The 23,579-nt window shown below is 36.2% G+C and overlaps 1 protein-coding gene across 3 annotated transcripts in view; it reads left to right on the top strand.

Moving 5' to 3' along the window:
- RPS6KA6 (ribosomal protein S6 kinase A6) overlaps positions 1 to 23,320 on the top strand; it is a 151,604-nt gene extending 128,284 nt beyond the window's left edge. For all 3 annotated transcript variants that reach the window (XM_055267628.2, XM_063634641.1, XM_063634642.1), the window contains 2 exons: positions 16,573 to 16,713; positions 17,276 to 23,320. In XM_055267628.2, coding sequence (XP_055123603.1) covers positions 16,573 to 16,713; positions 17,276 to 17,401 — 267 coding nt within the window. In that variant the 3' untranslated portion in view covers positions 17,402 to 23,320. The remainder of the gene's footprint in view (positions 1 to 16,572; positions 16,714 to 17,275) is intronic.
- The last annotated feature ends 259 nt before the right edge of the window (positions 23,321 to 23,579 follow it).

Genomic DNA, 23,579 nt, shown 5'->3' with positions numbered 1-23,579 from the left:
GATGTTGATGCTATTCCTTTCTGTTTGTTAGTTTTCCTTCTAACACTTAGGCCCCTCTGCTGCAGGTCTGCCGGAGTTTGCTGGAGGTCCACTCCAGACCTTGTTTGCCTGGGTATCACCAGCGGAGGCTGCAGAACAGCAAAGATTGCTGCCTGTTCCTTTCTCTGGAAGCTTCGTCCCAGAGGGGCACCTGCCAGATGCCCGCCAGAGCTCTCCTGTGTGAGGTGTTAGGGGCACCTGCCAGATGCCAGCCAGAGCTCTCCTGTATGAGGTGTTTGTTGACCCCTGCAGAAAGGTGTCTCCCAGTCTGGAGGCACAGGGGCCAGGGACCTACTTGAGGAGGCAGTCTGTCCCTTAGTAGAGCTCGACGCTGCGCTGGGAGATCCACTGCTCTCTTCAGAGTAGGCAGGTAGGAACGTTTAAGTCTGCTGAAGCTGCACCCACAGCTGCCCCTTCCTCCAGGTGCTCTGTCCCAGGGAGATGCGAGTTTTATCTATAAGCCCCTGACTAGGGCTGCTGCCTTTCTTTCAGAGCTGCTCTGCTTAGAGAGGAAGAATCTAGAGAGGCAGTCTGGGTACAGCCGCTTTGCCAAGCTGCAGTGGGCTCTGCCCAGTTTCACCTTCTGGGTGGCTTTGTTTACATTGTCAGGGGAAAACTGCCTACTCAAGCCTCAATAATGGTGGATGCCCCACCCCCCACCAAGCTCAAGTGTCCCATTTGACTTCAGACTGCTGTGCTGGCAGGGAGAATTTCAAGCCAGTGGATCTTAGCTTGCTGGGCTCTGTGGGGGTGGGATCTGCTGAGCTAGACCACTTGGCTCCCTGGCTTCAGCCCCCTTTCCAGGGGAGTGAATAGTTCTGTCTCACTGGCGTTCCAGGCATCACTGAGGTATGAAAAAGAAAAAAAAAAAACAAAAAACTGCAGCTATCTCAGTGTCTGCCCAGAAATGGCTGCCCAGTTTTGTGCTTGAAACCTAGGGCCCTGGTGGTTTAGGCACCCAAGGGAATCTCCTGGTCTGTGGGTTGCAAAGACGGTGGGAAAACTGTAGTATCTGGTCTGGAATGCATCATTTCTTGTGGCTCAGTCCCTCACGGCTTCTCTTGGATAGGGGAGGGAGTTCCCTGACCCCTTGCACTTCCCGAGTGAGGCGATGCCCTACCATGCTTCAGCTCGCCCTCTGTGGGCTGTACCCACTGTCTAACCAGTCCCAGTGAGATCAACTACGGGTACCTCAGTTGGAAATGTGGAAATCACCCACCTTTTGTGTTGATCTATCTGGGAGCTGCAGACTGGAGCTGTTCCCATTTGGCCATCTTACCAGCCCTCAAGAACTTATTCTTATATGCTAGACTGTTGAGTTTTTTTTTTTTAAGCCACTATAGTGGGGTAGAATTGATACCAAATGAAATGCATGTATAGTATATAATGTTATGACATATATACACACCCATGAAACCATCATGAAAATCAAGATAATGAACATATCCATTACCACTAAACATTTCGTCATGCTGTTTTATAATTCCCTCCCTCCTGCCCTATATCTTCAATTTATAATCTTCCACCCCCCTCATTCCCTGGCACACACAGTTGTGCTGTCTTCCACTACGGGTTTATATATTTTTTGAAATGTTTATAAATTAAATCATAAGTCTGCAGTCTTTTGATCTCTTTTATATATGATAATTATTTTGAGATTTATCTGTGTTGTTGAAGTACAGCAATAGTTAATTCTTTTTTATTGCTGGATAGTATTTCTTTGTATAGATACATCATTGTTCACCTATTCACCTGTTGATGGACATTTGTGTTGTTTTGTGTTGTTACCAATAAAGCTGCTATGAATATCTATGTGCCAGTGGTTTTATGTGTGTATATCTTTTTTTTTGTATAAATACCTATGAGCAGAATGATTGAGTCATGTGTTTAATGTTTTAAGAAACCACTCAGTTGTTTTACAAATTATCTGAACTATTTTACATTTTCACCATTAGCGTATGAAAATTTTAGTTCTTCCACATCTTTGGCAACACTGGATATGATCCTTTTTAAAAAAAATTAGCTATTTTAAAAGGTGTATAATACTATTTGAAAGTAGTTTTAATTCGCATTTCCCTAATGACTAATGATGTTCGGCATTTTTCATGTGTTTATTTGCCATCCATTTATCTTTTATCTTTCCCTTTTTCACTGGGTTTTTGAATGTTAAATGCAAGTTCTCTGTCAGATCTATGCTTTGCAATTATTTTCTTTTTATGGATTGTCTCTTAATTCTCTTAAGTGTCTTTCAAAGAACAGTCCTTTCTAATTTGATAAAGATTATTCTTTTTCTTTCATATATCATGTTTTTGATATTAGAGCTAATAAACTTTTGCCTTACCCAAGATTTCAAATACAGAGGTTTCCCAACTTATGATGGTTTGAATGATGATTTTTTGACTTAGGATAGAGTGAAATCAATATGCATTCAATAGAAACTCTGCTTTGGACCTTTGAATTGTTATCGTTTCCTGGGCTAGCAATGTGCAGTAAAATACTCTTTGGCAATGCTAGGTAGTTGCAGCCAGCCACAGCTCCCAGTCAGCTATGTGATCATGAGGGTTAACAATCAGTAGTCTGTATTTTTCAAGGCGTAACCCCTTAATAAATCAGAGCATCTGTATTTTCCCCTGTGTTTTCTTTTAAAAGTTGTATCATTTTAGGTTTTATCTTTAGGTCAATGTTCTTTTTTGATTTAACATATATATATGGTACAACATATGGTCAAAGTTCATTTTTACATGTGAATATGCAGTTGTTCCAGTACCACTTTTTGAAAATAATATCCTTTCTTCACCAAATTGCATTTGTATTTATATCAATTGTCCAAATATCCGTAGTTCTGTTTCTACACTTCCTATTCTGTTTCACTGATCTACTTGTCTATCTTTACACTATTACCATACTATCTTCATTACTGTTGCCTTATAATTAAATTTTGAAATCAGGTACCATGAGTGTTTCAACTTTTTTCTTTTTCAGAGTTTTTTGAGGTTTTTTGTTGTTGTTTTGCTATTTTGGGTCCTTTGCATTGCCATATGAATTTTATAATCAGCTTCTCAATTTCTATCAGAAAAAAAAGTCTGCTAGGATTTTGAATGAGATAGGGATGGAGGTATAGATCAATTTGGGAAAAAATGACATTTTAACAGCATTGACCTTTCTTATTTATAAACACAGTATCTCTTTCCAATTAGGTCTTTACTTTCTCTCAACAATGTTTTATACGTTTAAATATACAGGTCTTAAACATCTTTTATCATATATTTTCCCCAGATATTTTGTTTTTAATGATATTAATGGCATTAAAATTTTATTTTCTATTGTTGCTAGTATGCAGAAATGTGATTATATTGATCTTGATCTTGTATGTTATAAGCTTGCTAAACTCAATGAATTCTAGTAGCTTTTTTCTAGATTCCATCAGTTGTTCTACGTAGATGGTAACAGTATTTATAAGGACGTTTTAGTGCTTGATTTCTAATATGGATGTCTTTTTTCTTAATTTTCAATGGCTAGAACTTCCAGCGTAACGTTGTAGAAGTGGAAAGAATGCACATTCTTGTTTTGTTCCTGATATTGAGTGTAAGCATTTATTTTTCACCATTAAGGATGATGTTAGCTGTAGGTTTTATATGGATGCTTCCAATTAGGTAGAGGAAGTTCCACTTTGTTTCTGGTTTGATGGAAATTTGTATTGGAGATGAATGTTGGATTTTGTCAAAGGCTTTTCCTATGTCTGCTGTGATAATCACGATTTTCTTTATTGTTGTTGTTACATTGATATACATTTGAGTTACCTTTATTTTCAAATGCTAAGCCAACCTTCTATTCCCAGGATAAGTACCACTTGATCATAATAGACTATATATGGCTAAATTTGATTTGCTAAATTTTCTTTACAATTTTTGCATCTGTGTTCATGAGGGATGTGGATGTACTATTTTCTTGTAAGTATCTTTGTTTGATTTTGATATTGGTGTAACAGTGGTCTTGAATGAGTTGAGAAACATTCCCTCCTCCTCAAATTTCTGAAAAAGTTATTTAGAATTAGAATTTCTTATTCTTAAATGTTTGTTGGAATTAATCAGTGAAGCCATCTGGACCTACAGTTTTCTTTGTTGGAAATATTTAACTATAAATTCAATTTCTTAAAAAGATATATGGCTATTAAGGTTAGTTGTTTCTTCTTGAGTGAGCATTGGCATTTTTTTATTTCAAAGAATTTGTCCATTGTCAAACACATTGGCATAAAGTTTTTCTTATAATATTTTCTTACTAACTGGTTAATATCTGCTATTAACCACTGTAATCTATAATGATGTCTACTTTCTCATTTCAGCTATCATTGTGGATTTGTGTATTTCTCTTTGCAGTTATAATGGTTTTTGCTTCCTGTATTTTGAAGGTTTGTTTTTACATGAATAAATGTTTATAATTTTCTTCTCTTGATTACTTATCCCCTCTATGTTATGAAATGACCTTCTTTTCTTAATTTTATTATTATACTTTAGATTTTAGGGTACATGTGCACAATGTGCAGGTTTGTTACATATGTATCCATGTGCCATGTTGGTGTGCTGCACCCATTCACTCGTCATTCAGCATTAGGTATATCTCCTAATGCTGTCCCTCGCCCCTCCCCCCACCCCACAACAGTCCCTGGAGTGTGATGTTCCCCTTCCTGTGTCCATGAGTTCTCACTGTTCAGTTCCCACCTATGAGTGAGAACATGCGGTGTTTGGTTTTTTGTCCTTGTGATAGTTTACTGAGAATGATGGTTTCCAGCTTCATCCACGTCCCTACAAAGGACATGAACTCATCATTTTTTATGGCTGCATAGTATTCCATGGTGTATATGTGCCACATTTTCTTAATCCAGTCTATCGTTGTAGGACATTTGGATTGGTACCAAGTCTTTGCTATTGTGAATAGTGCCGCAATAAACATACGTGTGCATGTGTCTTTATAGCAGCATGATTTATAGTCCTTTGGGTATATACCCAGTAATGGGATGGCTGAGTCAAATGGTATTTCTAGTTCTAGATCCCTGAGGAATCGCCACACTGACTTCCACAATGGTTGAACTAGTTTACAGTCCCACCAACAGTGTAAAAGTGTTCCTATTTCTCCACATCCTCTCCAGCACCTGTTGTTTCCTGACTTTTTAATGATGGCCATTCTAACTGGTGTGAGATGGTATCTCACTGTGGTTTTGATTTGCATTTCTCTGATGGCCAGTGATGAGCATTTTTTCATATGTTTTTTGGCTGCATAAATGTCTTCTTTTGAGAAGTGTCTGTTCATGTCCTTCGCCCACTTTTTGATGGGGTTGTTTGTTTTTTTCTTGTAAATTTGTTTGAGTTCATTGTAGATTCTGGATATTAGCCCTTTGTCAGATGAGTAGGTTGCAAAAATTTTCTCCCATTCTGTAAGTTGCCTGTTCACTCTGATGGTAGTTTCTTTTGCTGTGCAGAAGCTCTTTAGTTTAATTAGATCCCATTTGTCAATTTTGGCTTTTGTTGCCATTGCTTTTGGTGTTTTAGACATGAAGTCCTTGCCCCCACCTATGTCCTGAATGGTATTGCCTAGGTTTTCTTGTAGGATTTTAATGGTTTTAGGTCTAACATTTAAGTCTTTAATCCATCTTGAATTACTTTTTGTATAAGGTGTAAGGAAGGGATCCAGTTTCAGCTTTCTACATATGGCTAGCCAGTTTTCCCAGCACCATTTATTAAATAGGGAATCCTTTCCCCATTTCTTGTTTTTGTCAGGTTTGTCAAAGATCAGATAATTGTAGATTTGCGGCATTATTTCTGAGGGCTCTGTTCTTTTCCATTGATCTATGTCTCTGTTGTGGTACCAGTACCATGCTGTTTTGGTTACTGTAGCCTTGTAGTATAGTTTGAAGTCAGGTAGCATGATGCCTCCAGCTTTGTTCTTTTGGCTTAGGATTGACTTGGCGATGCGGGCTCTTTTTTGGTTCCATATGAATTTTAGTTTTTTCCAATTCTGTGAAGAAAGTCATTGGTAGCTTGATGGGGATGGCATTGAATCTGTAAATTACCTTGGGCAGTATGGCCATTTTCACGATATTGATTCTTCCAACCCATGAGCATGGAATGTTCTTCCATTTGTTTGTATCCTCTTTTATTTCATTGAGTAGTGGTTTGTAGTTCTCCTTGAAGAGGTCCTTCACATCCCTTGTAAGTTGGATACCTAGGTATTTTATTCTCTTTGAAGCAATTGTGAATGGGAGTTCACTCATGATTTGGCTCTCTGTTTGTCTGTGATTGGTGTACAAGAATGCTTGTGATTTTTGTACATTGATTTTGTATCCTGAGACTTTGCTGAAGTTGCTAATCAGCTCAAGGAGATTTTGGGCTGAGACAGTGGGGTTTTCTAGATATACAATCATGTCATCTGCAAACAGGGACAATTTGACTTCCTCTTTTCCTAATTGAATACCCTTTATTTCCTTCTCCTGCCTGATTGCCCTGGCCAGAACTTCCAGCACTATGTTGAATAGGAGTGGTGAGAGAGGGCATCCCTTTCTTGTGCCAGTTTTCAAAGAGAATGCTTCCAGTTTTTGCCCATTCAGTATGATATTGGCTGTGGGCTTGTCATAGATAGCTCTTATTATTTTGAGATACGTCCCATCAATACCTAATTTATCAATAAATGTAATCCAGCATGTAAACAGAACCAAAGACAAAAACCACATGATTATCTCAATAGATGCAGAAAAGGCCTTTGCAAAATTCAACAACCCTTCATGCTAAAAACTCTCAATAAATTAGGTATTGATGGGACGTATCTCATTTTTGTGCTTTTTGCCAGGCCACTAATTTTTGAGAAGATACCAAATACGGTGAATTTTACCTTGGTGGGTGCTAGATACTTTTAAATTCCTATAAGTATTCTATTTTCTTAATCTCAAATTTTTTTCTTAAGATTTATTTTTAATTAACACATAAAAATTGTACATATTTATGAGGTATAGTGTGATATTTCAATACATGGGTATATTGTATGATGATCAAATCAGGGTAATTAACTTATCCATCACCTTAAACATTTAGCATTTCTTTGTGATGAAAACATTCAAAATCCTCTTTTTTAGCTGTTTTGAAATATATAATACAGTACTGTTAATTATATTTACTCTACTCTGCAATAGAACACCAGAACTTATTTCTCTTATCTGTCTATAATTTTTTACCCATTTACTAATCTCTCCCCATCCTTCCCTCAACCCTAACCTCCTCATTCCCTAGTAACCACTGTTCTACTCTGTACCTCTATGAGATCAGCTTTTGTAAATTCCATAAATGAGTGGATCAGGTGTTATTTGTATTTCTGTGTCTGGCTTATTTTCTTCAACATAATGTCTTCCAGGTTTATCTATGGTGCCACAAATGACAGCATTTCTTTTGGCCAATAGTATTCCATTGTTTATATGTACCACATTTTATAATCCACTATCTGTTGGTGAACACATAGGTTGCTTTTATATCTTGTCTATTGTGAATCGTGCTGCAGTAAATATAGGAGTACATATATCTTTTCAATATACTGTTCTCATTTCGTTTGGGTAAATAGCCAGTAGTGGGACTGCTGGATCATATGTTAGTACTGTTTTTAATTTTTTGAGGAAATACCATACAGTTTTCCATAGTGGCTGTACTAGTTTACGTTCCCACCAATAGTATAGCACATTTCTTATTTCTTTACATCCATGGCAGCATTTGTCATTTTTGTACTAGCCATTCTAATTGGGGTGAGATAATATCCCATTATGGTTTTGATTTGTATTTCTGTGATAATTAGTGATATTGAGCATTTTTCCATATACCTATTGGATATTTGTATTTATTCTTTTTAAAAAAAGTCTATTTAGATTTTTTGACCATGTTTTAATCAAATTATGTATTTTTTTGCTATTAAGTTGTTTTAATGTTTTATATATTCTGGATATTAATCCCTTTTCAGATACATACTTTGCAAATATTTTCTACTATTCTGTAGATTGTTTCTTTCCTTTGTTGATTATTTCCTTTGTTGGGCAGTAACTTTTTAGTTTGAGGTAATCCCACTTGTCTATTTTTGCTTCTCTTGCCTGTATTTTTGAATTCTTACCCCAAAATTCTTATCCAGACCAATGTCATGAAGCATTTCCCCCATGTTTTCTTCCAGTAGTTTTATAGTTTCAGGTCTTACATTTAAGTGTTCAATCCATTTTGTGTTGATTTTTATATATGGTAAGAGATGGTGGTCTAGTTTTATTATTCTGCATATAGATGTCCAGTTTTATTGGCACTGTCTATTGAAGAGACCATCCTTTACCCAATGTGTGTTCCTGGCTCCTTTATTGAAAATCAGTTGATTGTAAGCACATCAATACATTTCTGTGTTGTCTGTTCTGTTCCATTGGTCTATATGTTTATTTTTATGCCAACACCATCCTGTTTTGGTTACTGTAGCTTTATAGAATACTTTGAAGTCAGTGTTATGCCTCCAGCTTTGTTCTTTTTGCTCAAAATGGCTTTGGCTATTTGGAGTCTTTTGTGCTTCCATATGAATTTTATAATTTTTTCTGTGTCCGTGAAGAATGCCATTGATACCTTGATAGAGATTGCATTGAATCTGTAGATTGGGTAGTATAGACATATCAACAATATTAATTATTGCTATTCATGAAAATGGAATATTTTTCCATTTATTTGTATCCTCTTCAGTTTCTTCCATCAGTGTTTTATAGTTTTCATTGTAGAGATCATTCACATCCTCGGTTAAATTTATTCCTGTCTATTTTTTTGCAGCTCCTAAATGGAGTTGCTTTCTCGATGTCTTTTTCAGACTGTTCACTATTGTCATATAGAAATGCTAGTGATTTGTGTATGTTGCTTTTGTATGCTGCAACTTTACTGCACTTTGTTTATTCTAACAATTTTTGGTGGCATCTTTAGGGTTTTCTATAAATAAGATAATGTCATCTGCAAACAGTAACAGTATTATTTCCTTCTTTCCAATTTGTATGCCCCTTATTTCTTTTGCCCAATTGTTCTGGCTAGGACTTCCAGTACTATGCTGAATAAAAGTGGCAAAAGTGGTCATATTTGTCTTATTCCAGATCATACAGGAAAAACTTTCAACCTTCCCCTATTCAGTATATTAGTTGTGGGTTTGTCATATGTGACCTTTATTATGTTGAGGTATGTATCTTCTATACCTAATTTGTTTAATGTTTTTTATCATTAATGGATGTTGAATTTTATCAAATGCTTTTTCTGCATTTTAAATTTATCATATGGCGTTTGTCCTTGATTCTGTTGATGTGATGTATTATGTGTTAATTTGCATATGTTGAACCATCCTTTTATTCCTGAGATAATTTATACTTGATCATGTTAAATGATGTTTTTAATGTGCTGTTGAACTCAGTTTGCTGATATTTTGTTGGGGATTTTTGCATCTATGTTCTTTAAGGCTATTGCCCTATAGTTTTTGTTGTTGTGTTCTTGTCTGGTTAGAACAGTAGGGTTATTCTGGCTTCATACAATGAGTTTGGAAGGATTCTCTCTTCTTTAATTCTTTGGAATGGTTTGAAAAGGATTGATATTTGTTCTTAAGAATTCAGCAGTGAAGGCATCAGATAATGGGATTTTCATTGATGGGAGACTTTCTGTAACTGATTTAATCCTGTTACTTGCTATTGGTCTGTTCAGATTTTCTATTTTGTCCATTCAATTTTGGTAGATTTTATGTATCCAGGAACGTATCAATTTCTTCTAGGTGTTCCAATTTGTTGGTATATAGTTGTTTGTAATAGTCTCATAATTCTTTCTATGTCTATGGTATCAGTTGTAATGTCTTCTTTTCCATTGGATTTTATTTATTTCAATCATCTCTCTTTTATCTTAGTCCCATTACAGGTTTGTCAATTGTGTTTATCTTTTCATAAAACCAACTATTTTTCATTTATCATTTTTTATTCTCTATTTTGTTTATTTCTTCTCTGATGTTTATTATTTATTTTCTTCTAATTTTAGGTTTAGTTTGCTCTTCATTTTCCTATAAGTATGCTTGAACTTTATTCTGGACAGCAGTTAAGTTACTGGAAACAGTTTCATACTTTTGGGTCCTCCTTTTAAATTTTTTTAGGCAGGATCAGACTAGTGTTTAGTCTAGGGCTACTCACTATTTAGGCAAGGTGCTTCTAAATACTCTGTAATATACTTCATGAATTACGATGTTTTCCATTTTGGTGAATGGAAACAGGCAATACACCCCACCTGTGTGAGTCCTGATTTTCATCCAGTGCTTTCAGATAGTTCTTTCCAAGGTCTTGGGTTGTTTCCTCACATGTCTTTATCAGTAGTAATCTGCTGGATACTTTTGTGAGACCTTTTATAGAGCCTTGTAGTTCTCTCTCTCTCTGCTCCTCACACCCCTCTCATACCCTGTCCTGCTAACTGTCTGCCTTGGTCTCCCCGAGTCTCAGTTCTATCTCCTCAGCTCAAACCCACAAGGCTTCACCTGAGTTTCCCTTACCTGCACAGCAGCTAGAAAACTCTCTCAGGTTGGTAAGCTGAAGCAGTCACAATGCTAACCTGATTGTTTCCGACTATTAGGAATCACTTTCCTTTATTGCCTAACATCTGATATCCTGAAAACTGTTGACATATTATATATTTTATGTTCTTTTTTTAATTGGTTGTTTCGGGCAGATAGGTACATCCAGTCCTTGGTATTTCATCTTGACCACAAGAAGAAATCTTTGGACTATTGAAATTTTATCATTTTTCCAATAACCATTTAGGTTTGTTTCATTGAAATCATTGTTATCTTCTTTTTAGTATTAATTGTTCATTTATTTTTACACATGTTTCCCCAATATGGCTTTTGATTGGTTGCCCTAGTCGCTTACATTTTTTCAACCAATTACATTATTCTTCAGAATCTGATAGTACTACTTAAGAGTCTTTAGTTTCACTGCTTCTGCGATTGATGAAACGTTTGCATACGATGATTTTGTTTCTATATTAGAACAGGGTTTTTTTTGTTAATTTTACTTTAAGTTCTGGAATACATGTGCAGAACGTGCAGGTTTGTTATATAGGTATACATGTGCCATGGTGGTTTGCTGCACCTAGCAACCCGTCATTTAGTTTTTAAGCCCCACAAGCATTAGGTATCTGTCCTAATGCTCTCCCTTCCCTTCTCCCTCCCCTTGCCCCAACCCCCGACAGGCCGCAGTTTGTAATGTTCCCCTCCCTGTATCCATGTGTTCTCATTGTTTAACTCCCACTTATGAGTGAGAATACCTGGTGTTTGGTTTTCTGTTCCTGTGTTAGTTTGCTGAGAATGATGGTTTCCATCTTCATCCATGTACCTGCAAAGGACATGATGGCTGCATAGTATTCCATGTTGTATATGTGCCATCTATTCTTTATCCAGTCTATCATCGATGGGCATTTGGGTTGGTCCCAGGTTTGTGCTATTGTAAATAGCGCAGCAATAAACATACATGTGCATGTGTCTTTATACAAGAATGATTTATAATATTTGGGTATACACCCAGTAATGGGATTGCTGGGTCAAATGGTATTTCTGGTTCTAGATCCTTGAGGAATTGCCAACTGTCTTCCACAATGGTTGAACTAATTTACACTCCCACCAACAGTGTAAAAGCATTCCTATTTCTCCACATCCTCACCAGCATCTGTTGTTTCCTGACTTTTTAATGATCACCGCTCTAACTGGCATGAGATGTTATCTCATTGTGTTTTCAATTTGCATTTCTCTAATGACCAGTGATGATGAGCTTTTTTTCATGTTTTTGGCCGCATAAATGTTTTCTTTTGAGAAGTGTCTATTCATATCCTTTGCTCACTTTTTGATGGGGTTGTTTCTTTCTTCTAAATTTGTTTAAGTTTCTTGTAGATTGTGGATATTAGACCTTTGTCAGATGGATAGATTGCAAAAATTTTCTCCCCTTCTGTAGGTTGCCTGTTCACTCCAATGATAGTTTCTTTTGCTGTGCAAAAGCTCTTTAGTTTAATTAGATCCCATTTGTCAAATTTGGCTTCTGTTGCAAGTGCTTTTGGTGTTTTAGTCATAAAGTCTTTGCCCATGCCTGTGTCCTTAATGGTATAATCCAGGTTTTCTTGTAGGGCTTTTATGGTTTTAGGTTTTATATTTAAGTTGTTAATACACCTTGAGTTAATTTTTATATAAGGTGTAAGGAAGGGGTCCAGTTTCAGCTTTCTACATATGGCTAGCCAGTTTTCCCAGCACCATTTATTAAATAGGGGATCCTTTCCCCATTGCTTGTTTGTGTCAGGTTTGTAGAAGATCAAATGGTTGTAGAAGTTTGGTGTTATTTCTGAGGGCTCTGTTCTGTTCTGTTGGTCTATATTATCGGTTTTGGTACCAGCACCATGCTGTTTTGGTTACTGTAGCCTTGTAGTATAGTTTGAAGTCAGGTAGCATGATGCTTCCAGATTTATTCTTTTTGCTTAGGATTGTTTTGGCTACATGGGCTCTTTTTTGGTTCCATATGAAACTTAAATTAGTATTTTCTAATTCTGCAAAGAAAGTCCCTGGTAGCTTGATGGGGATAGCATTGAATCTATAAATTACTTTGGGCACTATGGCCATTTTCATGATGTTGATTCTTCCTATCCATGAGCATGGAATGTTTTTCCATTTGTTTGTGTCCTCTCTTATTTCTTTAAGCAGTGGTTTGTGGTTCTCCTTGAAGAGGTCCTTCATGTCCCTTGTAAGTTGTATTCCTTTATTCTCTTTATAGCAATTGTGAATGGGAGTTTACCTATGATTTGGCTCTCTGCTTGTGTATTATTGGTGTGTAGGAATATTTGTGATTTTTGCACATTGGTTTTGTATCCTGAGACTTTGCTGAAGTTGCTTATCAGCTTAAAGAGTTTTTAGGCTGAGACAATGGGGTTTTCTGAATATACAATTATATCATCTGTGAACAGAGGCAATTTGACTTCCTCTCTTCCTATTTGAATACCTTTATTTCTTTTTCTTGCCTGATTGCCCTGGCTGGAACTTCCAATACTATGTTGAATAGGAATAGTGAGAGAGGGCAACCTTGTCTTGTGCTGGTATTCAATAGGAATGCTTCCAGCTTTTGCCCATTCAGTATGATATTGACTATGGGTTTGTCATAAATAGCTCTTACTATTTCGAGATATGTTTCATCAATACCTAGTTTATGGCGGTTTCTAGCATGAAGTAGTGTTGAATTTTATTGAAGGCCTTTTCTGCATCTATTGAGATAATCGTGTTTTTGTCATTGGCTCTGTTTATGGAAAGCATTTAGCCCATTTACATTGAAGATTAATATTGTTACGTGTGAATTTGATCTTGTCATCATGATGCTAGCTGGTTATTTTATACATTAGTTGTTGTAGTTTCCTCATATTGTCATTGGTCTTTATATTTTGGCATGTTTTTGCAGTGGCTGGTACCAGTTTTTCCTTTCCATATTTAATGCTTCCTTCAGGAGCTCTTATAAGCAGACCTGGTGGTGACAAAAATCTCACAGCATTTGATTGTCTGGAAAGGATTTTATTTCTCCTTTGCTTATGAAGTTTAGTTTGGCTGTATATGAAATTCTGGGTTGAAAATTCTTTTCTTTAAGAATGTTGAATATTGGCCCTCACTGTCTTCAGGCTTGTAGGGTTTCTGCAGGGAGATCCACTGTTAGTCTGATGAGCTTCTCTTTGTAGGTTAACCCGACCTTTATCTCTGGCTGCCCTTAACATTTTTTCCTTTGTTTCAAACTTGGAGTATCTGATGATTATGTGTCCTGGGATTGCTCTTCTCAAGGAGTATCTTAGTGGTGGTCTCTGTATTTCCTGAATTTGAATGTTGGCCTGTCTTGCTAGGTTGGGGAAGTTCTCCTGGATGATATCCTGAATTGTGTTTTCCAACTTGGTTCCATTCTCCCCATCACTTTCAGGAACATGAATCAATCGTAGATTTGATTCACATAGTCTCATATTTATTGGAGGCTTTGTTCGTTCCTTTTAATTATTTTTTCTCTAATCTTCATGTTTTGTTTCATTAATTTGATCTTCAATCTCTGATATCATTTCTTCCACTTGATCGATTCAACTATCCATACTTGTGTATGCTTCACAAAGTTCTCGTGCTGTTTTTCAGCTCCATCAGGTCATTTATGTTCCTCTCTAAACTGGTTATTCTAGTTAGCAGTTCCTGTAACCTTTTATCAAGTTTCTTACCTTCCTTGGATTGGGTTAGAACATGCTCCTTTAGCTCATAGGAGTTTGTTATTACCCACCTTCTGAAGCCTACTTCTGTCAATTCGTCAATATCATTCTCTGTCCAGTTTTATGCCCTTGCTGGAGAGGAGTTGTGATCATTTGGAGGAAAGTAGGCATTCTATTTTTTGGAATTTTCAGCGTTTTTGTGCTGGTTTTTCCTCATTTTTGTGGATTTATGTGCCTTTGATGTTTGAGGCTAATGACTTTTGTATGGAGTTTTTGTGGGGGGGTTCTTTTTGTTGATGTTGAAGTTGTTGCTTTCTGTGTGTTAGTTTTTCTTCTAACAGTCTGGCCCCTCTTCTGCAAGTCTGCTGCAGCTTTCTGGAGGTCCACTCCAGCCCTTGCTCACCTTGGTATCACCAGTGGAGGCTGCAGAACAGCAAAGATTGCTTCCTACTCCTTCCTCTGGAAGCTCCGTCCCAAAGCGGCACCAGCCTGATGCCAGCTGGTGCTCTCCTGTATGGTGTCTTTTGACCCCTGTTGGGAGGTCTCTCCCAGTCAGGAGGCACAGGGGTCAGGGACCCACTTTAGGAGGCAGTCTGTCCCTTAGCAGAGCTAGAGCACTGTGCTGGGAGAATCCTTGTCAGGATCAGCTGCTCTCTTCAGAGCTGGCGGGCAGGAAAGTTTAAGTCTGCTGAAGCTGCGCCCACAGTTGCCCCTTCGCCAAGGTGCTCTGTCCCAGGGAAATGGGGTTTTATCTATAAGCCCCTGACTGGGGCTGCTGCCTTTCAGAGATGCCCTGCCCAGAGAGAAGGAATCTAGAGAGGCAGTCTGGTCACAGCCGCTTTGCTGTGCTATGGTAAATTCTGCCCAGTCCAAACCTCCCGGCCCCGTTAGCATTGTCAGGGGAAAACCGCCTACTCAAGTCTCAGTAATGGTGGACACCCCCCCACCGCCCCACCAAGTTCAATTGTCCCAGTTTGACTTCAGACTGCTGTGTTGGCAGTGAGAATTTCAAGCCAGTGGTTCTTAGCTTGCTGGGCTCCGTGGGAGTGGGACCCACTGAGCGAGACCACTTGGCTCCCTGGCTTGGGTCCCACTTCCAGAGGAGTGAATGGTTCTGTCTCGCTGGGATTCCAGGCACCACTGGGTTATGGGAAAAAAAAAAAAAAAACTGCAGCTAGCTCAGTGTCTGCCCAAATAGTCTCCCAGTTTTGTCCTTGAAACTCAGGACCCTGGTGGTGTAGGCACACCAGGGAATCTCCTGATTTGTGGATTGCAAAAACCATGGGATAAGCGTAGTATCTGGGCTGGGTAGCACAGTCCCTCACAGCTTTGCTTGGCTGAGGGAGAGCGGTCCCCTGGCTCCTTGCACTTCTCATGTGGGGCGATGCCCCACCCTACTTCTGCTCGCCCTCCGTGGGTTGGACCCACTGGCTAACCAGTCCCAGTGAGATGAACTGGGTACCTCAGTTGTAAATGGAGAAATCACCCACCTTCTACATTGGTCTCACTGGGAGCTGCAGACCAGAGCTGTTATTCGGCCATCTTGCCAGATTCTCTGAAAATGCTTGTTAAGGAGTTTACTTCTCATTTCTCTAAAAGATACTTGGGAGAGACAGTTTATTTAAAAGTATTACATCTCTTAATATATTGAAAACTTTTCCTGTGAGGTTATATTAAATTTACAACTTTTTTTTTATTACAACAGAGATAACATAAGCAAACTTACACTTACTCTGATGAAAAACTTAAAATGCACTGAACACTACTATGATAGAAGCCAGTTGCTAACATTGAATTTATGGTTTGCTTTCTTAATATGTTATACAGTAAGCCACCATTTATTGAATGGATTAACTACATGGGACCCTCCCTTCTATGTTTTATCTGTGTACACATACCCTTACACCTTGGGGCCCAGCTTAACAGCAAAGTTCAATAGCTCCTGTCTCCTACTGAACATTTAGCATATTCCAAGGTAACTTCTGCCATTTTACATTTTCCTCCTCCCTCACTAATCACACATCCAATTCCACAGATTTGGCATCTTCCGATTTAAACGTGGTGTATAAGGATTTAGTATATATTGAAAAATATCTCTCAAGATTCTCTTGAGAGTTAACTGTGTAAAGTATAGATTTTACTTTGCATAAAAGTAGGTAAAATAAACAGATTGCAAGGCTATTGATGCTGTCACATTTTCAGTAAATGTGAAATTATGTATGTATGTGTATATATATATACACACACACACTTTTTTTTTTAAATTTAGGATTTGCTTTCCCATATGCTTCATATGGACCCACGTCAGCGGTATACTACTGAACAAATATTAAAGCATTCATGGATAACTCACAGAGACCAGTTGCCAAGTGATCAGCCAAAGAGAAATGATGTGTCACATGTTGTTAAGGTAAAACAAACATACTTTTATGTGCCTTCGAGATATCAGATACCTAATAAACCCATTGTGTGCCACTTGCTGATGACATTTAAATAATTCCTTAAAATATCTTTATTTTTTAAAGATAGATTTTTTTAAATTAACAACCACGTATTTTTCTTAGCTTACTTTATTACTGCCTTTCAGATGAAACAATAAAAATTTCTTGATTGTACCTGCCTTGCTTTCGAGAGATGCTGGAATTAGCATTGGGCTAAATGCAAGTTTCATATTGAAATAAAAGATTGCTGTTAGTTCTTAATTTATAACTGTTCATGAAACCATTCCTATATCCATATATTGAACCAAGTTTTTAAATGTTAGTGTTTTAACAATTTTTTGTAAAAAGCAGTTATTGAAATGAAAAACATACAAGTAATATTGATTCATCAGTGCACAGATCTAATATATTGAATTATTTTCTTAGGAAAACATTTCATTCTAGATAAATGTCTCATGATATCATGTGAAAGTTTTTTTTTTTAAACTCCAGAATTTGTACTTAGTTTGTGACATTTTCTCATTACTTTAGGGAGCAATGGTTGCAACATACTCTGCCCTGACTCACAAGACCTTTCAACCAGTCCTAGAGCCTGTAGCTGCTTCAAGCTTAGCCCAGCGACGGAGCATGAAAAAGCGAACATCAACTGGCCTGTAAGATTTGTGATGTTCCTAGGCCAAACTGGATGAAGATGAAATTAAATGTGTGGCTTTTTTCCTAATCTTATCAAAGGCATCGTTTTCTGCTAAATTACTTGAATATTAAGTAATATTAAATCCCCATTTTTAGGGGAAGTGAGATTTAAAAAACCATTCACAGGTCCACAATATTCATACTATGTGTTTGCAGTAGTGTTCAAGTGTTTATTTAAGCATATAATTGGTGTCCACCAGGTCCTCACAACTTCTCTGCACACTGGCTTCTAAAATTCCTTTCAAATAAAGTTACTTTAATATTTTTTTTCTTGTTTCATACGATTATGGTTTGGGGAGTCATTACCAACAATCAGGATACATATATAATAGTATGACAAGCAATGTTAGTATTTTTAAACATCAGATCCTGAAGGAAGGACAGGCTTTTTCTAATAAAAGAAAAACAACAAAAACTTATTATAAAAGCTTGTTATTCTGTAAAACCAAAGGACTCCATTCATTTGACTCACTGTAGTTACTAAAATGTAAACATAGTGGTTTGGTGCCAGAGCAAAATACATTTGTGCTAATATATGAATTCTTGATATAGTTGGTGCCAAAGTTTTTATAGAAGAATTATTATCTCAGATAATGTGTGCAGGCAGATCTGTATATTATCCATAAGTGGCCTCATTTAGAAATAAAGGTTTTTATAAGGCTTCTGTAAATTTTACATCAAATGGAAATTTAGTACAAGTGAAACTTTCTTTTTCCAAAGGCTTTATACTGTTGGTGTAATCTTATAAATAGGTCATGGTTAAGCCTTTGAAAATGAAGTATGTGGTGTTGACACTATCCTGGTGTTATATAAACTGACTTTCAAGTTAACCAATTGGATTTAATCATCATCTATCCCCTTTATAAATGAACTACACTGTTGTTTTTCTGACTTCGATGTGCTTTGAAGTACAGTGTAGCATATTATTCTACCTTGAATCCTATGGTAATACAGTTGACATCTTGCTATAGTGGACTTGTGCATATAGCACACATGATATAGTATATTGTATTACAGTAAACTTTAGACAATGCTACTTAATCATTTTACTTCATGAAGATAAACTAACATTTTAAATGAATAATATTAATGGTCTACATAAAATTTGAGCACATTTTAAAATCATATTTATAAAAAACTGGCCAAATTGGTCTTATTTAATGTATAATTCAGAACCACTGTGTAGTATGTATTCTTTTCTCTAAATGATGAAATGCTAAAGAATCATTTCACGTTGTTGAAGAAAATACCATTGCTACAACAACAGCAGCAGCTACTACTACTACTATTACTACTACTGACAGAAAGAATTCATGAATGTAAACTGGAGGATATCACAGTTTTCTTTAGTGAATATAAGTGAACTACTTGTGCGTGTTAGGTGTACTATTTGCTATGTATTTTACTTTGCTTCATTCAGAGAGAAAGTTGATTACTGAGTGCTGAATTACACAATTTAGGCTAGGAAACTTGTAACTTTGGTATTTAATAAAAGAAACAACTATACATATTCTCTTTGTAATGTAAATAATCTATACCCCATGCACAAATATCTGTTTCCTGGGTGTGATATATAAAAGTATGTATTCTTATTTTGAGGTATCTTTTGGAAATAATTGAAAGAGATTAAAGAACAATTTATGCCACATGAAAAATAATTACTTAGAAGTAGTTAGGTATCATGTCTTATGGCTTTTTATGTTCCATTTTGGCTTTTTTTCTCATTTGCTTTATTAATATATGTACTTGCATGTAACAGTTTGTATGCATATATTCTGACTTATTTTCCTTCTGTCATTATCTTGTGCTGTTATGCCTTCTTCCTATCAGAATTGATATGTCAAACTCCGAGGTGTGATTTTGGTGTTGAAGTTTTCAGAACAGAGATACTATTTCCATGGATGCATTTTAAGTAATAAAATTAGGGGAAGTGAAATCAGAAAATGAAAAATGATTACAAAATAACTTTCAGGTTTTCTATAATCAATGGCTTTAAAAAGTAGACAGTATTAATTAATTTTAAATTACCTTGCTCAGAAAGGTCATGCCATACAGTCCTGTCATAAAAGGAGCACTATAAGAATTAAGCATTGAACAGCATGATTTCTGACCACCCAGTGAGGACTGACAGTGTATAAAAGACACAGGTATGGTACTGGATGTACCTGATAATTGTTTGAGAGTTTTCTACTGAAAAACTCAAATATGCTAGCTTAACAACAGTAGTAGGGGGCAACCTTATTATATGGGAAAGCTTCAAAATATACTGTCATTTTGTAGAAGGAGCCCAGGTAAGGATGCCTAATCCTGTCCAGTTTGGCTAGAACTCCATAGCCAAAAATGCAGATTTGGATTGAACATTTTTTTGATGGGGCTTCTATCTATGCTTAACTAGTAAAAACACATCTTTTCTATAAGACTTTAGAATACTGTGGTTTCTAATGGGTTCTTGAATAATTATTTTGCATTGTGTTTTTCTAGTTAATGGTTTTTGGTAGTATTTAATGATAGCACAGTTTGGGGTTTTATTGTTCTTGAAGGGGGAGGATATTGAATTTGTTTTTCTTAGAGAAAACATCAGGTTTGCTCAAATAGACTAACAACCTGTTGTCCTTAAGCACATACTACCATGAATAAACTCAGGAAACAATTTTCAAGAAAATTCGAATGCAGTCCTGGTGATGGGGATTTTTTGTGGGAAAAAAAACAATGGTTTCAAGTCCTTTCACAAAGATCAAACTTCAGCCTATTTTGTTAGACTCAGCAATGTCTAAAACATCATTGTTTTTTGTAATTTATTGTCACTGGTAATTCAATATAATAAAACAATTTTGATAGCACCTCTGTTTGGCTCAAAGGGATTCCATATGTTTAGGCAACCCACAATCTTAAGAACAGATGCTTGGTATTTATAATGTCTGCCCATTGGAACAACATGTTAAAATAGTACTGCCCAGAGAAACTTGCATACAGATTGACTAGTATTTTCTAGATAGAGCTCTTTCATATATGAAGAAGGAAAACAACCATTTATCTTGGCTCTAAGGCCCACGAGAAAACTTAGGCTTTAAAGTAGGCAAAGCATATTTGTGGTATTCTGTACATTCTCTTTCTCCTGGCTTTCCAGCCCCTTCATGCTATCTATCTTACTTGAGCTCCTCACAACAATACTCCATCAACGAAGTTTACCCTATCCCCAGAAGGATTCTGTGTGGTCCTTACTCCTTGTTCCTTCCTCTTCCTCTTCCCCAAATCAGGATATCCAATCTGTCAGAACAGAGATTTCCAGCTAAAAAGGTGAAAGGAAAGCTATCTTATTAAATTAATTTACATTTTTCTGTCAGTAGCTAATAGTTAATTGGCATTTTTTTAAGGAAGTTGTGCATTAATCAAGTTTCTAGTTGCTGGATCTTCAGGCAATCTAACAAGGTGATAATAATTTTAAATTCAGTTCTTATCAGGGAAAACATTTTGGGGGAAAGGAACAGTGTGTCCCAGGGTCAGAGTATCTAATAAACTGTTTCTTTTTTTGCACAATTTCCTTCCTACTTCCTTTCTACTTCTCAATCTACCTTTTCTCTTAAAAACTTACTTTTAAGCTTTTTAATCACAATGAACTTCTATGACAAAATGATGTGGAGGTAGACAAGAGATTGGCGATTATTTCTGTATATGTTGTTTTTAAACCCATAGTTTTGTATTCTTGTTTCTCACAGTACATGACCTGTATAGCATAAGAAGTTTTATTCCCCCCAACCCCCGTCCCATTCCTGTTATAAAGAAAAAAAGCACAGAAAGATTGAATCCAAACTACTCATGGAGTCCAAATTTTTCCAGATCCCTTTTCCAGATTTTAGGACCTAGAAATCCTTTAAGTCACAATGTTATTTCAAAAAAAAAAAAAAAAAAAAAAAAAAAGCAAGCCATATTAAGTATATATTGGCCAATCGCAATTAAACTTCTTTTTAAAACATTTTTGTTTTACATTTCAAAGCTTATTCAGGCATTTTTGGCATATACCTCAAGATCAATGACTGTTGAAATTAGCAGAATAAATCAATAGTGGGCTATTTGCCTTTTTATATGGGAATATAGTGGCATTGATAGTGATTATTCACAACATACATTATACTCATGGATGCACTGTTCCTGGTTTTATTCTTACAGTATAGTGAATTCTATCATATACTTTCAATAAAATGTTTGATCACCTAAAATTCAGTTTGGTTGCTAATATATAAGAGAAAAGGGAACTATACTTGAAGATATTAAATTATAGACATAAGAAGTTTCTTTGAAATATTTAGAAAAACAAAAGTAATTTTAGAATATGGAAATCCAAGCTTACATTATATTGGCAAATTACGTATGTTTCAATTATTCACTAAATAAATTTTAGCTAAATGCTTATAAATAAATATATATATGTAATTGCCAAGTTAGGGTTTGCTTTGTATTCACATTTCTAAACGCCGGGCAATAGAGCTTCTGTGGATGACTGTTTTGCTGTAATTCCAACTGTCTAGTTATGGGAACTAATTTATTCTTCAAAAGGTATTTATTAAGCATCTAATTTTAGGTGGACAATTATAGAGAATGTACGAATTGCATTCGTTTCTTAAAAAATTGTCAAAATGTGACCGATTAGGTTATTTACTTTTATCTTTCCTATGAACTAATATTGCTCAGGTCACATTTTCTTTCTCTTTCCAAATTCATTCTCTCTGAAATTGCTACCCCTTATAACAAATATGTAGTTTTGTTTTTTAGTATGATAAAATTATTTTTAACAGCAGGAAAGCAGTCTATCAACAAACAGCCGGCCAGGCACAGTGGCTTCATGCCTGTAATCCCAGCAGTTTGGGAGGCTGAGGCGGTGGATCACCTGAGGTCAGGAATTCGAGGCCAGCCTGACCAACATGGAGAAACCCGTCTCTACTAAAAATACAAAATTAGCCGGGCGTGGTGGCGCATGCCTGTAATCCCAGCTACTCGGGAGGCTGAGACAGGAGAATCACTTGAACCTGGGAGGCAGAGGTTGCGGTGAGCCAAGATTGTGCCAATTTCACTCCAGCCTGGGCAACAAGAGTGAAACTCCGTCTCAAAAAAAAAAAAAAAAAAAAAGGAAAGAAAAGAAACAGCCATTTAAAAAGTTACACATGAAACCTTAAATATCCAAATGCCAGCATGGTTTGTAAGTTAGAATTTATCTTGCATTAAATTCCATAGTACAAAAAAGGGAGAAGGTGGTTTTTCTGTTTGATTAAAAAAAAAAAAAAAGGAAGTACTGTTGGTAGTTGGGAGTTACATAGGCTTTATGAAGCGACCACAGTTTGCTATAGCCACATTTTTACATCCCAAGCACTTTTGAATTCCTAAACTTGTTTCTGATATTAAATATATATATATATACACTGATATTTCATTGCATTTCTGAAGACTGAAATGGCATTAAATAAAAGTTGTGTGTAAATTTGATTTACGTGTACTTAAAAGCTTAAAAGCTGCAAAGCTGCAGTTAAACAATCCCCAGTGTTCAAAAACTATTTTATTTTTCTGACTATATTATGAATTTTATGTTACCATTTATTTTATTAATGTTTTCTTTAAACCATTGGTTTTTTGACATTAAAGTTTTCATTTATTATACTAAATTTTTTATCATGTAAGACCAAATCCAGTAGTTCATTTTACAATGTTTTTTTTCTCTCACAATGCTGCTAAAGAAATGGCTATCATTTTGAATTTACAACATGCCAAAGAAGACATAGAAGTTATATTTATTTTTGTTCTTGTTAAAACTCTGTGAGCAACAGTTCTCAAGATATGTTAAATTACTGGCATTCTCTGGGTACTAAATAAAAAGGCTGCAACTTTCTAACATTTTTACCGTTGACCTTTGCTTGATCATTTTTGGATATAAAATTTTGTGTCTTTTATTAAACACATACAGCTAATTGCAGAATTCATTGGAAATGATACACCTTGTTCAGGGGCCAGGTGTAACAGGTGTTTCAGGATATTGCTTTTCAATGCATATACCCTGATATGTCCTAAACTCTAGTATTTTTCCAACTTGCTCTTCTAATATTCTTATAAGGCAAGGAAATTCAATAAAATGAACATTAAAGCTTACAGTATT

The sequence above is a fragment of the Symphalangus syndactylus genome, chromosome X (assembly GCF_028878055.3).
Source record: "Symphalangus syndactylus isolate Jambi chromosome X, NHGRI_mSymSyn1-v2.1_pri, whole genome shotgun sequence".
NCBI classification, from domain to species: Eukaryota; Metazoa; Chordata; class Mammalia; order Primates; family Hylobatidae; genus Symphalangus; species Symphalangus syndactylus.
The sequence above is the reverse complement of the archived record's forward strand: the minus strand, read 5'-3'. Positions and strand labels throughout refer to the sequence as shown.